General features: G+C 54.9%; 1 protein-coding gene and 1 non-coding gene across 2 annotated transcripts; one reads left to right on the top strand and one right to left on the bottom strand.

Annotated features, from left to right (window-relative positions):
- The first annotated feature begins 4,122 nt into the window (after positions 1-4,122).
- Positions 4,123-14,049, top strand: LOC102434002 (zinc finger protein 74). Its single transcript, XM_014465034.2, is given in 6 exon segments — positions 4,123-4,675; positions 5,062-5,144; positions 8,985-9,111; positions 9,528-9,623; positions 11,431-11,699; positions 11,701-14,049. Coding segments are annotated over 6 exon segments (2,016 nt in total). The 5' UTR covers positions 4,123-4,641; the 3' UTR covers positions 13,108-14,049.
- On the bottom strand, positions 7,816-7,888 carry TRNAH-GUG. Its single transcript has one exon. It is a non-coding gene; the product is annotated as a tRNA-His (tRNA).
- Positions 14,050-14,056: the final 7 nt, after the last annotated feature.

The raw sequence follows: 14,056 nt of genomic DNA, 5'->3' as shown, positions 1-14,056 counted from the left end.
CGACACCCGTGTGGTGTGGCAGAGCCCCAGGGGGCTTTGGGGGGGGGGGGCACAGCGCCGGCTTCCTGTTGTAATTGTGCACCACCCCGCCCCCCACAACGCGCTGTCCCTGGGTCCCAACCAAGGCCTTGGCCTAGCCTCTGGCCAGGGTGACAGGGCTTGGAGCAAGAGTTGCAGAAGCCCAGGTGCTGAGACCAGAGTTAGGATACGAGCTCACAACCTCGACATCACAGTCAGGGGGAAGCAGGTGTGGTCATGGACCCAGCAGCCCTCCTCACTGGCTCGAGCCACCTCCTTCCATGGCATAGTCCAGGCCACTGTTGTCTCCCTATTCTACCCCCCACAGTCCACACACAGCTGCAGCGATCCATCCTTGTCATGGACACTTCCTCAAACTCCAGGAGGCGCTGGAGGTCCCAGCCCATCTCACACTGTTTATGTTCAGCCACACTTTTAAAAAATATATATATTTTATTGACTTTTTACAGAGAGGAAAGGAGAGCTAGAAACATCGATGAGAGAGAAACATCAATCAGCTGCCTCCTGCACACTCCCTACTGGGGATGCGCCCGCAACCAAGGTACATGCCCTTGACTGGAATCGAACCTGGGACCTTTCAGTCCACAGGCCGACGATCTATCCACTGAGCCAAACCGGTCAGGGCTCAGCCACACTTTTTAAACTTCCTCTAACCCAATAACCTTCACCCCTCTGGGCCTTTGCTTAGGCCAGTTCTCCTGGCAGGAATGTCCTCCCCATCCCCACGTGCCTGGCCAATCTCATTCATCTCACTTCTGCCTGGCAGCCTTCTTTAACCACCTCACACCAACCAGGTAGTTCAGGCCCCTCCCCCACAGCATCTCTCACAGTCAGTTTAACTGGCTTTCTGTTCTCGGTCCACCTGGAGCCACAGAAGGGTCCCTGAGCACAGGTCTGGATCACGTGGTACTCAGTGATGCTAATCATGCTGAATGTTGGATGGAGGAGTAGCTGGGTGAAGGAGCCTAGGGCTGAGGGTCCTCTATGGGGTGGACTTCCTCCCCCTTCCCTCACCCACCCAGGGCAGCCAGTGTACCTCCTCTACCTGGCACTTGAGGCCCTTATGACCATCCCTGCTGCCTTTCCTGTCTCTGCCATCTTCTTCTTCTTTTTTTTAAATATATATATATATATTTTATTGATTTTTTATAGAGAAGAAGGGAGAGGGATAGAGAGTTAGAAACATCAATGAGAAACATCGATCAGCTGCCTCCTGCACACTCCCCGCTGGGGATGTGCCAGCAACCAAGGTACATGCCCTTGACCAGAATCGAACCTGGGACCCTTGAGTCCGCAGGCCGATGCTCTATCCACTGAGCCAAACCAGTTAGGGCTCTGCCATCTTCTATGGGAGCCCTTCACCACTGCACCCTGAACCACTTTCTCACCCCGGTACCTGGTGTCTTCACACGTGCAATGCTGCCTATGGCAGGGCCATGGACAGTGTGCTGTGGGCCCCCCTGGTGGGCAGTATCCCCACCCAGTATGTTGTTCTCACTGCACCCTAGGGGCTAGTTAGGACTTTGCGTGCCATGGGGCCTCCCCAGCAAATTGTGGAGAGGGAGGGCCTGGCATAGATCCAGCTGGACTGGGATCTCAGGGCCTACAGGGGCCTAGCCTCTATGCAGCTCCGTGTGTATGTGTGTGTGTGCGGGAGGGGGGGGGAGGGGTTGGGGCGGTAGGGGGGATGTGCTGTGGACCCTGTTCATTGGCAGACCTGCCTGGCCCCAACCACTGTAAGAGGCCTGGGTCCCCTCTGTTTATTAGTTCATTCATTCACTCATTTGTTCATTGCAGCCTGTCTCTCTGGAAGGTGCAGAGGAGGTGAGAACTTGGCCCTCTGTCAACCCCTCAGGTGGCCCCATTCCTCCTGAGTCACCTGGCCTGCTGGGCCCTCCAGCATCTGGCTCAGCTGATCCCTCGAGCCTCATTAACCATCCCCTGCCCTCTGCCCCAGTAATTAAAATACTGCTGACAAAAGTCCTGGATTCCCTCCTGAGCCTGTGAGATCCAGGCTGTGCGACCTGTAGGCTCTGCCCTCTCTGAGCTCAAATTAAGTTCTGTTCTGTGAAATGAGAGACCCCTAAGGTCCCCAGGAGGGACCGACAAGGAGGCCAGGAGTGTGGGGAGAGGGCTCGGTAGAGACTCGGATTTGCTGACAGCAGATGTGGCTATGAGAGCCAGGAGAGGCAAGGGTGGACATAGATGGGACCTTGGAGGGGACCCCTTTAATGTTACATCATCAATAAAGCTTTCCACGAAACCCCATCCTCCATGGGAGCCTCAGGAAACTTATTTCCCCGAGGAACCCAAAGAACTCCATTTCCTCCACTACACACCTGTTAGGTTGTGTTAGGCTGGCTGGGCCTTTGGAGGGTGAGCGAATGAGGCCTGCGTGGGTAGGGCCTGGACCCTGGGCATTGGACTCTTAGGAAGGGAAGGCACCCTAGCCGGTTTTGCTCAGTGGATAGAGCCTCTGACTGTGGACTGAAGAGTCCCGGGTTCGATTCTGGTCAAGGGCACATGACGGGGTTGCGGGCTTGATCCCCAGTAGTGCGTGTGCAGGAGGCAGCTGATCAATGATTCTCTCATTACTGATGTTTCTATAACTCTCTCCCTCTCCTTTCCTCTCTGAAATCAATAATATATATATATATATAAAGAAGGGAAGGCTACTGTGTCCTTTGGGTTCCCGAAGTACAGGCCATATAGCAGGGCCTCAGCTGACTAAGCCAGAAGGTCTGGCTTGAGCCATTACTCAGGATTCAGTTCTGGATTAGTCCTTCCTATCTCACCTCTTGCAACCCCTGTTGCCTCGCCTGTGTTCCCCCCTCTCAGATCCCAGAATGAGACTGCTGGCCAGGAGACGGTAAGGGCAGTAGAGATGACAGAGGCTGAGAGGACATGCAGTGGCAGGGGGAGGCCTGTGACCTAATGAGCAGGTCTATCTGTTCTGGAATGCTCTGCTGTCTGGACCCTGAATTGCAGATGGCCTGTCTTTTAAATGTTTATTTATTGATGAGAGAGAGAGAGAGAGAGAGAGAGAGAGAGAGAGCGCTCCGAGGAACCTGGTCTGAGAGAAGAGCTGGAGCTTTAACTCCTCCTCCCCCTGCACCTCCCCCCATAGGGGATTCCAAAGTACCTCTCTCCAGAACGGGCAGGGTCCCTAGGCAGGCCCCTGGAAAACACCATTGACGGCCCCACTCACCACCTCTAGCGTCCTAAGGGGGGACCTGAGACTTTCCTGCAGAGATGGAGGTAGGCCAGGGCCCACACAGATAGGAAAGCCATACACCTAAAGGACAATTCCACGTTCAGGGCACCTTTCTCTAGGAACGACTCCAATTGGGGGCGGGACCAGAGCTCACGGTTTCCGATACCGAAACTACATCTCCCAGAAGGCTCTACGGGGTCGAAACGTCAGAGCAGCTCCGGTACTCCAACGCCCTCTGGGAAATGGAGTCGGCCGAGAGCGAAGTGCAAAGGCTCCCGGGGGCAGTAGTTTGCGTCGGGGCTGTGCCGGCACATTTTCCCGTGGCGACGCCGCCCTGCTCCTTTATGGCTGTTGCTTTTGTGGGAAGCAGTCCGTTCGGTCTGTTCGTCCGCCCCGGGGCCTCACTCCTGGCCGCACTCCACGCCCGCTGGCTCCAGGTGGCTGAGCCATAGGCCCGGCGCTTGGTGCACAAGAGGAGTGTGCGACGGCATGCGTGGGGCGTGGCGGCGGGATGTGAGCACAGTCTGGGGTGCGGGGCTCCTGCTGGGCTGCCTGGTTCGAACCTCGGCGGAGCGCAGGGCCAGTGTGTCTGTGCAGCCGGGAGTGCGTGTGCGACCCCGCGGGCTTTCCCTGCAGGGTGCTGTTCCTGAGCCTCAGGAGCAGGACCCGCTCCTCTGGGTCTGGCCTGGGGCCCAGGTGGTTACAGATCTGCCCATGCCTCCGGGGAAGACAAAAAACGGCCAATGGAGGGCGGTGAGTGGGGCGGGGCCGGGGCGCATAGTTTCAGGCCCCGGAACTACATTGCCCAGAAGGCTGTGCTACACACTCGGAGGGCGGACGTCAGGGCTACTCTGGTGCCCCGACGCCCTCTGGGAAATGGAGTGCGCTGTCTGCGTGGTATGAAGGTTCTGGGGAACTGTAGTTCGCGTCCGGTCCGCGCAGGCGCACTTTCCCACGGCGGACGCCAGGCTGCTCCTTTGTGGTGGTCGTTGTCCTTTTGTGGGAGGCCGGTTGGCTCTCTCGCGTGTCCGTCCGTCGGTCAGTCTGTCCATCTGCCCCGGGGTCCGTCTGCCGGCCCCACTCCGCGCCCACTGTCTCCAGGTGGCTGAGCCCCAGGCCTGCCTGGCCCCGCGCGCGGTGCCGGGAGGAGTGCGGCGCGGCGATGGGGTGTGAGCGCAGCCTGGGGTGCGGGGCTCCTGCTAAGCCTGCCTGACCCGGACCGCGGCGGAGCGCAGGACCTGTGTGACCGTGCAGCCGGGAGTGCGTGCGCGACCCCGCGGGGCCTGTCCCTGAGCCCCAGGAGCAGGACCCGCTCCTCTTGGCCTGGCCGGGGGCCCAGGTGGCTGCAGAGCTGCCCACGCCTCCGGGGGACGCTGCCAAGGGCCGCCATGGAGACCCCTGCCCCGAAGCCCCCGGAGACAGGTACAATCGGCTCTTTCAGGCAGTGGGCCTGTGGGTTTGCATTGAGGAGACTGACAGGTCAGGTTGGTTTCCCAGAGCACCAGCCGAGTCGGGCTGCTGGCTCCACCGCGCCCAGCCATTTGTTCCCACTGTCGAGCGTGCTGATGAGTGGAAGGAAATGGCAGTGTTTTCCTTCTTAACTGCAGCGTCTGACGCTGAGTGGCAGAATTAACCCCCGATTCTGTATCAGGTTATGCCACGTACCCGGGCTCGATCCCCACCCCACCTGCGGGGGTGGCTCCTGAGCCTCTGATGGTCCTGGGCGCCAGGTGTGGAGTGGTTTTTAGCGCCGTCAGTGCACCTGGGGGCTGTGACTGAACAGCCCGTTACTCATTTCTCCTTCCCAGCTCTGTCCTCTCGGGACCTTGCTCTTCTCAAAGATAATCCAGAGGATAAATGGGGTCAGGGTCTCCTGGAAGCCAGGTCTGAGGTGAGTGGCTGTCTTTTCTTACTTCTGAACATCTTGGTTTTTTTGTTTGTTTGTTTTTTAATATATTTTTAGTGATCTCAGAGAGGAAGAAAGCGGGAGAGATAGAAACAGTAACGATGAGAATCATTGATCAGCTGCCTCCTGCATGCCCCACACTGGGGATCGAGCCCACAACCCAGGCATGTGCCCTTGACTGTAATCGCACCCGGGACCGTTCAGTCCGCAGGCCCATGCTCTATCCATTGAGCCAAACTAACTAAGGCTGGTGGTTTTGTTTTTGTTTTTGCTTTTTAACATCTTGTTCTTTATGAAGAGGGTTGGCAGGCTTCTTCAGGAAGCTCTGGGCTTGGGAACAGTTCCAGGTGATGCCCCAGGAGTGTCCAATGGGGGGGTCAGTTGCCCAGGACCCGCACTGTGCCAGGAGCTCCAAAGAGTGGTTTTAGCAGAGCTCCAGCAAGCAGGTCACATTGAGATCACTTTGCTCATCTCCACATGAAGACCCAGGCGATGGTGGTGGTGGTTGGACCTGCTTGGGGGAGTTTTCTGGTATGAAATCTGGTGTGGGACAGCTAAAGGAAGGGCTGTGTTGCAGTGCTGGGGTAAGAGTGATGGTAGGGGGTGTGTCCCTGCGTGCTTTTCCTCTGTACTGGGCCCTTGACATGGGCCTCATGTAAAACCTGGAGTTTTAGAGGATCTGGGGGCTCAGCAAGGAATTGGCTCTGGGGCCACTTCTGCAGCTAAGCAGGACCCAAATCCTTCTTTAGAGACTTCGGGTTTTGTTCTAACATCTACACTACCCCTACCCATCATAGTATTTAGAAGGATATGGTTGATAAGGAGAGTGTGGGGGAGTAAAAAGGTCTAGAGCAGTGGTAGGATTTTGTGATTCTGTTAACCTCCCACTTGAAAGAGATGAGGTCTGATTACAGACAGGTAGAAATAGCTATCAAACACGTATTGTGAGATGTGCCCAGCTTCTGTAATGTGTTGGAATGTTCTGTAATTCTGTAAAATACTCAAGAGACATGACAATCAAATGCAATACATGATTCTCAATGCCTCACAGATCCAAAAATTCCATCAAAGGCAGTTTGGGACAGTTGAGGAAATTTGAAAATGGATTGATTGTATCTTAGGTCATATTGTATCAATATTAATTTTTTGGGGTGTGATGTTGGCACTGTGATCAGAGTAATAGAATATCCTTAGGAGATGCCAGGCTGATGTGGCTCAGTGGTTAAGCGTTAACCCATGAACTAAGAGGTCACTGGTTCAGTTCCGGGTCAGGGCACATGCCTGGGTTGCAGGCTCAGTCCCATTGGGGAGACGTGGGGGGGGTGCAGGAGAGTGGGTGTACAGGAGGTAGCGAATTGATGTTTCTCTCTCATTGATGTTTCTCTCTCTCCATCCCTCTCTTTTCCTCTCTAAAAATCAACAAAGAGGGAAAATTTTTTTTAAGAGAAGTTATTGGTTAGAGCTGTATGCTGATTTCTTTTTCTTTTTTTTTCTTTTTAATATATTTTATTGACTTTTTACAGAGAGGAAGGGAGAGAGATAGTTAGAAACATCGATGAGAGAGAAACATCGATCAGCTGCCTCCTGCACATCTCCTACTGGGGATGTGCCCGAAACCCAAGTACATGCCCTTGACCAGAATCGAACCTCGGACCTTTCAGTCCACAGGCCGATGCTCTATCCACTGAGCCAAACCGGTTTCGGCTGTATGCTGATTTCTTAAGGTTGAATCTTGGATATTGATTTGACACTCTTCTCTCTGCATACAGCATTCATTGCTAGAAATTTCCCTCTAAGCACTGCCTTGGGTACATCCCACAAATTTTATGTTGCATTTTTATTTTTAGTTCAAAATAGTTGTGATTTCTTCTTCAGCAGTGCATTTTTTAGTAGCGTGTTGTTTAGTTTCCAAACATTTGGGGGATTTTCCGATGTCTTTTTATGATGGATTTTTCATTTCATTCTGTGGTAGTCAGAAAAGGAACTTTGCATAATTTGAATTCTTTCAAATGTACTAAGACCTATTTTATTGCCCAGAATGTGGTTTATCTTGGTAAATGTTCTGTGTGCACTTGAATATGTATTCTGCCCTGGCCGTGAAGCTCATTGGTTAGAGCATCATCCTGATCCGTCAAGATTGTGGGTTCAATCCCTGTCAGGGCACATACAAGAAAGCAACCAACGAATGTGAAAATAAGTGGAACAACAAACCAATATTTCTCTCTTTCTCCCCCCCATCACCTCTCTCTAAAATCAACAAATAAAGTAAAAAGTATAAGCCACTTTTATTTTTTTTACTTTTATTTTTTAAATATATTTTTGCCGAAACCGGTTTGGCTCAGTGGATAGAGCGTCGGCCTGCGGACTGAAAGGTCCCAGGTTCGATTCCAGTCAAGGGCATGTACCTGGGTTGCGGGCACATCCCCAGTAGGAGATGTGCAAGAGGCAGCTGATCGATGTTTCTAACTCTCTATCTCTCTCCCTTCCTCTCTGTAAAAAATCAATAAAATATATTTAAAAATATATATATTTTTTTATTGATTTCAGAGAGGAAGGGAGAGGGAGAGAGAGAGAGAAACATCAATGATGAGAGAGAACCATGGATCAGCTGCCTCCTGCATGCCCCACACGGGATGGAGCCTGCAACCCAGGCATGTGCCCTGACCGGGAATCGAACCCGGGACCCTTCAGTCCACAGGCCAATGCTCTATCCACTGAGCCAAACAGGCCAGGGCTTTAAGCCATTTTTAGAACTAAAGGTCAAACCCCTGTGACCCCAGAGGGGTCCCCACTTTTGCTGACTACCTGGTAAGCTCCTGGTAGGCGTGAGGCCTCTTCTCAAGGCTGACAGTCTGCGCCCCTCGCCTGACTTGGGTGCTGATGTGGATCCAGAGCTTCTCGAGGAGTCTGGTGCCCCCCGGGAGCTTGGCCCCACACCAGACACTCCCCAGCAAATGCTTAAAGGTGGGAACCAGACTTCCCTCCTTGGTTTATTCTTCGCTCTTATGTTTAACGTAACTACATCCCACATACACAGTCAGCCAGGCGGCCATGGCACCAGCATCTTGAAAAAGAGCAGTTAGTCTGCTGCCTGAGGGCAGAGCTGTGGCGGCCTTGAGAGCTTATTGTCTGACCCGGTGGGGTGGGGTGGGGTGGCGTGGCGGGGGAGCATGAGTGTGGAGACTGTTAGGGGCCACAGCTGGAGGCTCAGGGCGGAGCCCCACGTGGTAGAAGCCTAGGATTTGAGGGCTCGAGTACTGGTGGAGTCATTAGGGGCATTTGTGACACTTGGAACCTGAGTGACCGGCTTTGGAGGAGGGATGGGCCAGGACTCAGGCCTGGGAGGGCAGGGAGCAGAGGTCAGCAGGAAGGAGGGAGGGGCAGGCAGGACGGACATGGAACGGCTCCTTTGGTCTCTTGGGCTCAGAACTTGCTGATACGCACAGGGTTTGGTTTGCTTCCTTAGGGTCAGGGCCTTTGGCAGCGGTGAGATTTGCCCGGGGTTTCTGGGTTCTTTGTGTTATTCTTTCAAGTTCTCTGAGTTTGACATTCTTACCCAGAACTCCTCACAGCAGCTTTCTGCCCGTCGTGGCAGGCACAGGGGCTGCCCAGTTAGCCGGGCCCTTCGGGTCCAGAAAGCCAGGTCCAGATGGCGATTCCTGGCCCAGCTGTGGTGTGTACGTGGGACTGTATGACAGATGGCGTCGAAGCACAACCTTCCAGGCTTGGGAGAAGGTCACCAGGGTTAACCCTAATTCCCTTGGAAGCAGGAACCCAGTCGGAATCCCTCCCGCCCTGGGTGACTGAGAATGTGTGTCATCCCAGGAATCGGTGACTTTCAGGGATGTGGCCGTAGACTTCACCCAGGAGGAGTGGGGGCAGCTGGACTCTCCTCAGAGGGCCCTGTACCGGGACGTGATGCTGGAGAACTACCGGAACCTTCTCGCCCTGGGTAAGAGGCTCCCGAGGCTCGGAGCCTGTGGTCTGGGCACACACCTCAGGTACTACTGAGTCCCCTTCCGCACCAGCCTGGCGTGGGGGGTGGGCTCTGTGGCCGACTGGCACCCGTGCCTGGAGGTGTGGCTGGACACAGGCGAGCCAGAATGAGAGGGAGAGGGAGAGGGAGGATAGGCTCCTGGAAGCCCAACCTGCCCTGGACTTTCCAAGGGAGATTGGGGGGGGTGGGGGGGAATACCCATGGGTTCCTCAGAATGCATGCCTCAATTTGGGTTCCCATTCTGCGACCCCCATCCTCGGGGACGGCCACACCGCTCAGTGCCAGCTCGTGCTGTTCCGGGGCTCTCCTGTCCTATCGCTGGTTCTGGAGAGAGAGCTGCAGCCCACATGCCGCTTCCCCCCCACAAGCAGGGCCTCCGGTCTGTAAGCCAGAAGTGATCTCCCATCTGGAACGAGGCGAAGAGCCATGGCCGGTGCCCAGAGAAGTCCCGGGAGGGGCTCGTCCAGGTGAGAGGGGGGTGCAATGGAAGGATGTGGAGCCCCCGCCCCCAGCACCCCTCCTACCCCCCCATGTGGCCCTCCCATCACAGCCCTTTTCCTTCCACAGTCCACTGCCCCAGCTCCACCTGCACCTGCTCAGTGCCCCTTCTAGAACCCTCCCGCTTCCCTCCCTTCCTTCATTCCTTGAGCACTGGCTGTGTGCCAGGCACAGTGCTGGGAATATAGCAAGAAAACGGGCAAAGACATCTGTCTTCTGTTGGCAGGAGACAGCAGTAATTTTTTTTAAATATATTTTATTGATTTTTTACAGAGAGGAAGGGAGAGGGATAGAGAGTCAGAAACATCGATGAGAGAGAAACATCGATCAGCTGCCTCCTGCACATTCCCTACTGGGTATGTGCCTGCAGCCAAGGTACATGCCCTTGACCGGAATCGAACCTGGGACCCTTGAGTCCACAGGCCAACGCTCTATCCACTGAGCCAAACCGGTTAGGCAGTATTTTTTTTTCTTTTTTTAAAAAAATATATTTGTATTGATTTCAGAGAGGGAGTGGTGGGGGAGTTCTTTTTCCCCTCTGAAACAAGGGACATTTAAATTTTTCTTTTTTTTTTATAGGGTATGAAGTAAATGAGTCTCTTTTTTAAATTTATTAACTTGAGAAACATCAATTTATTGTTCCACCAATGTTTTTAATATACGTATTTTTTTTTAATATATTTTATTGATTTTTTACAGAGAGGAAGGGAGAGAGATAGAGAGTTAGAAACATCGATGAGAGAGAAACATCGATCAGCTGCCTCCTGCACATCTCCCACTGGGGATGTGCCCGCAACCCAGGTACATGCCCTTGACCGGAATCGAACCTGGGACCTTTCAGTCCACAGGCCGACGCTCTATCCACTTGTTCCACCAATTTTTTTAATATATGTATTTTTATTGATTTCAGAGAGGAAGGGAGAGGGAGAGATAGAAATATCAATGATGAGAGAGAATTATTGATCAGCTGCCTCCTGTACACCCCACACTTGGGATTGAGCCTGCAACCTGGGCATGTGGCCTGACTGGGAATTGAACCATGACCCCTGGTTCATAGGTCAACACTCAACCACTGAGCCACGCCAGCCAGGCTGTTGTTCCACTTATTGATGGATTCATTGCTTCTTGGAGGTGCCTGACCAGAGTCGAACCCACAACCTTGGCATATTGGGACGAGACTCTAACCAACCAGCCAGGGCAGGACATTTTAAATTTATGGTTTTTGGACTTGTATTTATCCCAGCCAGCACTGACCTGGTTCTGACACACAACAGTCTATCAGATGTTTCAATAAGTGAATCATAGCCCTAGCTGGTGGGCTCAGTGGATAGAGCATCAGCCTGTGGACTGAAGGGTCCCCGGTTTGATTCCAGTCAAGGGCACATGCCTGGGTTGTGGGCTTGATCCCTAGTGGCGGGTGTGCAGGAAGCAGCCAATCAATGATTTTCTCTCATCACTGATGTTTCTATCTCTCTCCCCCTTCCTCTCTGAAGTCAACAAAAAAATATATTTTTTAAAAAGTGAATCATATCCATGACCCTTGACCCCCTGGCTCTTTTTGGAATTCCCTTCGGGGTCTCCTTTCCCTGTTTCTTTCTCCTCTGCCCTTCTTACCAGCTTGTTTGCCTGTCTCACCCTGCATGTGCCCTCCCACCTGTGCTCTTGAGCGCCCTCTGTCGGTCTCTGCTCTTTTCTATGCTTCTCTGCACCTCCAGGCCCCAGTGCCAGGGCCACTCCTCGCCTGCTTACAGAAAACTGCGTTTCCGCTTCTTGCAGAGCGGGAGCCCCGGCCTGAGGTGAAGGAGCCATGTCAGCAGCAGGGTAGCCGCAAGGAAGAGCCAGCACAGGAGTCGGTGGTGGAGGGGCCGCTGAGGTCCTGTCTCCACAGCCTCGGCCCAGGCGATGGGTGGGCCTGGGAGGGCCCGGCGGCTGCTCTGTCGAGAGGTGAGGCTGTGCTCTGGAGGTGCGGGCCCCCCGGCTGTGGGGAGAGTTCCACAGAGGAGCAGCGGCAGGTACACCGGGCGTCTGCGGGGGCTTTGCCCCTTTGGGTGCCCCCTCTCCACCCAGCAGAGCACAGGGACTCTCATTCCTGCAGAGCGAGGGTCTCCTCACAGACGCACCGAGAATCGCCAGTCCCGGGAGGTTGTCTCCCAGCACCCGAGGCTGTCACCCGGCCCGGGGAGAAACGGCTGCCAGGCCAGTGAACACAGGAAGCCCCCCGCCCACAGGCCTCCGAGCGCGGGGGCCGGGGAGGGTCCCTTCGCGTGTGGCCAGTGCGGGAAGGCCTTCCACCAGCGCTCGTCCCTCAGCCTGCACCAGCGCTGGCACGCCCGGGAGAAGGCCTACAGGTGTAGCGAGTGCGGCAAGGCCTTCACCTGGAGGACCAACCTCCTCGAGCACCAGAGGATCCACACCGGGGAGAAGCCCTTCCTCTGCGGCGAGTGCGGCAAGGCCTTCAGCTGCCACTCGTCGCTGAACGTGCACCACCGGACGCACACCGGCGAGCGGCCCTACAAGTGCACGGGCTGCGAGAAGGCCTTCAGCTGCAGCTCGCTGCTCAGCATGCACCGCAGGGTGCACACCGGGGAGAAGCCCTACAAGTGCGGCGAGTGCGGGAAGGCCTTCAACCAGAGGACGCACCTGACCCGGCACCACCGGATCCACACGGGGGAGAAGCCGTACAAGTGCGGCGAGTGCGGGAAGGCCTTCACCTGCCACTCATCCCTGACCGTGCACGAGAAAATCCACAACGGCGACAAGCCCTTCAAATGCAGCGACTGCGCGAAGGCCTTCAATAACCGCTCGCGCCTCACCCTCCACCAGAGGATCCACTCGGGCGAGAAGCCCTTCAAGTGCGGGGACTGCGGAAAGGGCTTCATCTGCCACTCCTACCTGGTTGTGCACCAGCGGATCCACAGCGGGGAGAAGCCCTTCAAGTGCAACGAGTGTGGGAAAGCCTTCAGCTCCCACTCCTACCTCATCGTGCACCAGCGGGTCCACACGGGCGAGAAGCCGTTCGACTGCAGCCGGTGCTGGAAGGCCTTCAGCTGCCAGTCGTCCCTCATCGTGCACCAGCGGATCCACACGGGCGAGAAGCCCTATAAGTGCGGCCAGTGTGGCCGGGCGTTCAGCCAGAATCACTGTCTCATTAAACACCAGAAAACCCACTCTGGGGAGAAGCCGTTTAAATGTAACGAATGTGGCGAAGCGTTCAGCTGGAGCACCCACCTCGCTGAGCACCAGAGGACACACCACCAAGAGAAGCCCTTTGCCATCCAGCTCAACAAGCATCTGCTGAGCACGTACTGTGTTCCCAGCGGCCTGCTGGGTGCCGGCGGCGTGGGTGTGAGCGGCTTGGACCCCGTAAACTCACTGGACGTGGCAGAGCTCCTGTGTGTGGTTCAGCCCTCCGCCAGCAGGAACTTGCCTCTGGGCAGCAAACCTGGGAAGTAACGTGTTGTGCTTGTCACCTGGCCGCTTTCCCGGAGAACGGGGAGCACGGGGACTCCTGTATGTGCCACAGCAGACCCCTCCCAGGAGCGGCCTCCCTCCCGGAGAAGGGATGCCCTGTGGGGAGGCGGGTTGATGTCCCAGGGTCCTGCTTCCTCTGGTGGGTTTGGGAGTCACTGACCGGGGATTAGATCTTTCCTGCAGATAAAAAGTCTGTCAATCATGTCCTCAGGCTCCTGGCATGACTTAGATCAAGAATTTCATCTGTGGACTGATATTTAGAATAACAGGAAGAATTTTTAATCCAGAATTATGAACAGTAGTGCCTCCAAGCAAACATTATTGTATTGCTGGCGAGGAGGATACTCTTGGAGGCGGGAGTCTGGGGAAAAGCGGTTTCCTGGACTCACCTCACAAGTGGCTCCACCCAGAGTCCTTCGTTAGAGGCCGCACCCACGTCCCCGAAGCACAGTCAGCATCAGACGTGCCGGCCCCGCACCTGGGCACCGGGTCCACGGTGGCAGGCGGAGCCCGGTGGGTCGGGGAGGATGGGTGCAGTGTCCGGATAGAGGTGCCTAGAAGCGCACCTTCCCCCCAGGCTGGGGCTGCCTGCGGGGCCTCCCCTCACACCACGAGGCTCAGCTCACCAGTGCCACCCCGAGGGAGAAGCCCCTCCCTGGAGACCATCCCCACGTTCCCTGCAGGGACAGGAGGACGGGGTTCATCTGGAATTAACGTTCTTTCTACTCAGTTCTCAGCAAGTACAAGAGGCCTTCTCCGTGACGATACTTGACGTTTGTATAGAGCACTCTAGTTTATGAAACGCTTTTTCTTATACTTTCTAAATTATGGAGGCAAGAAAACCACATTTCAGAGAATGTGGAATAAATGAGAGAAAACACCCAGAATTCTTAATAAAGCTGCATTTCGCACTTTGATACCTTATTTCTGT

This window comes from Myotis lucifugus, unplaced genomic scaffold (genome assembly GCF_000147115.1).
Source record: "Myotis lucifugus unplaced genomic scaffold, Myoluc2.0 scaffold_276, whole genome shotgun sequence".
NCBI classification, from domain to species: Eukaryota; Metazoa; Chordata; class Mammalia; order Chiroptera; family Vespertilionidae; genus Myotis; species Myotis lucifugus.
Note: the sequence above shows the minus strand (reverse complement) of the source record. Positions and strands in the feature narration are given on the sequence as shown.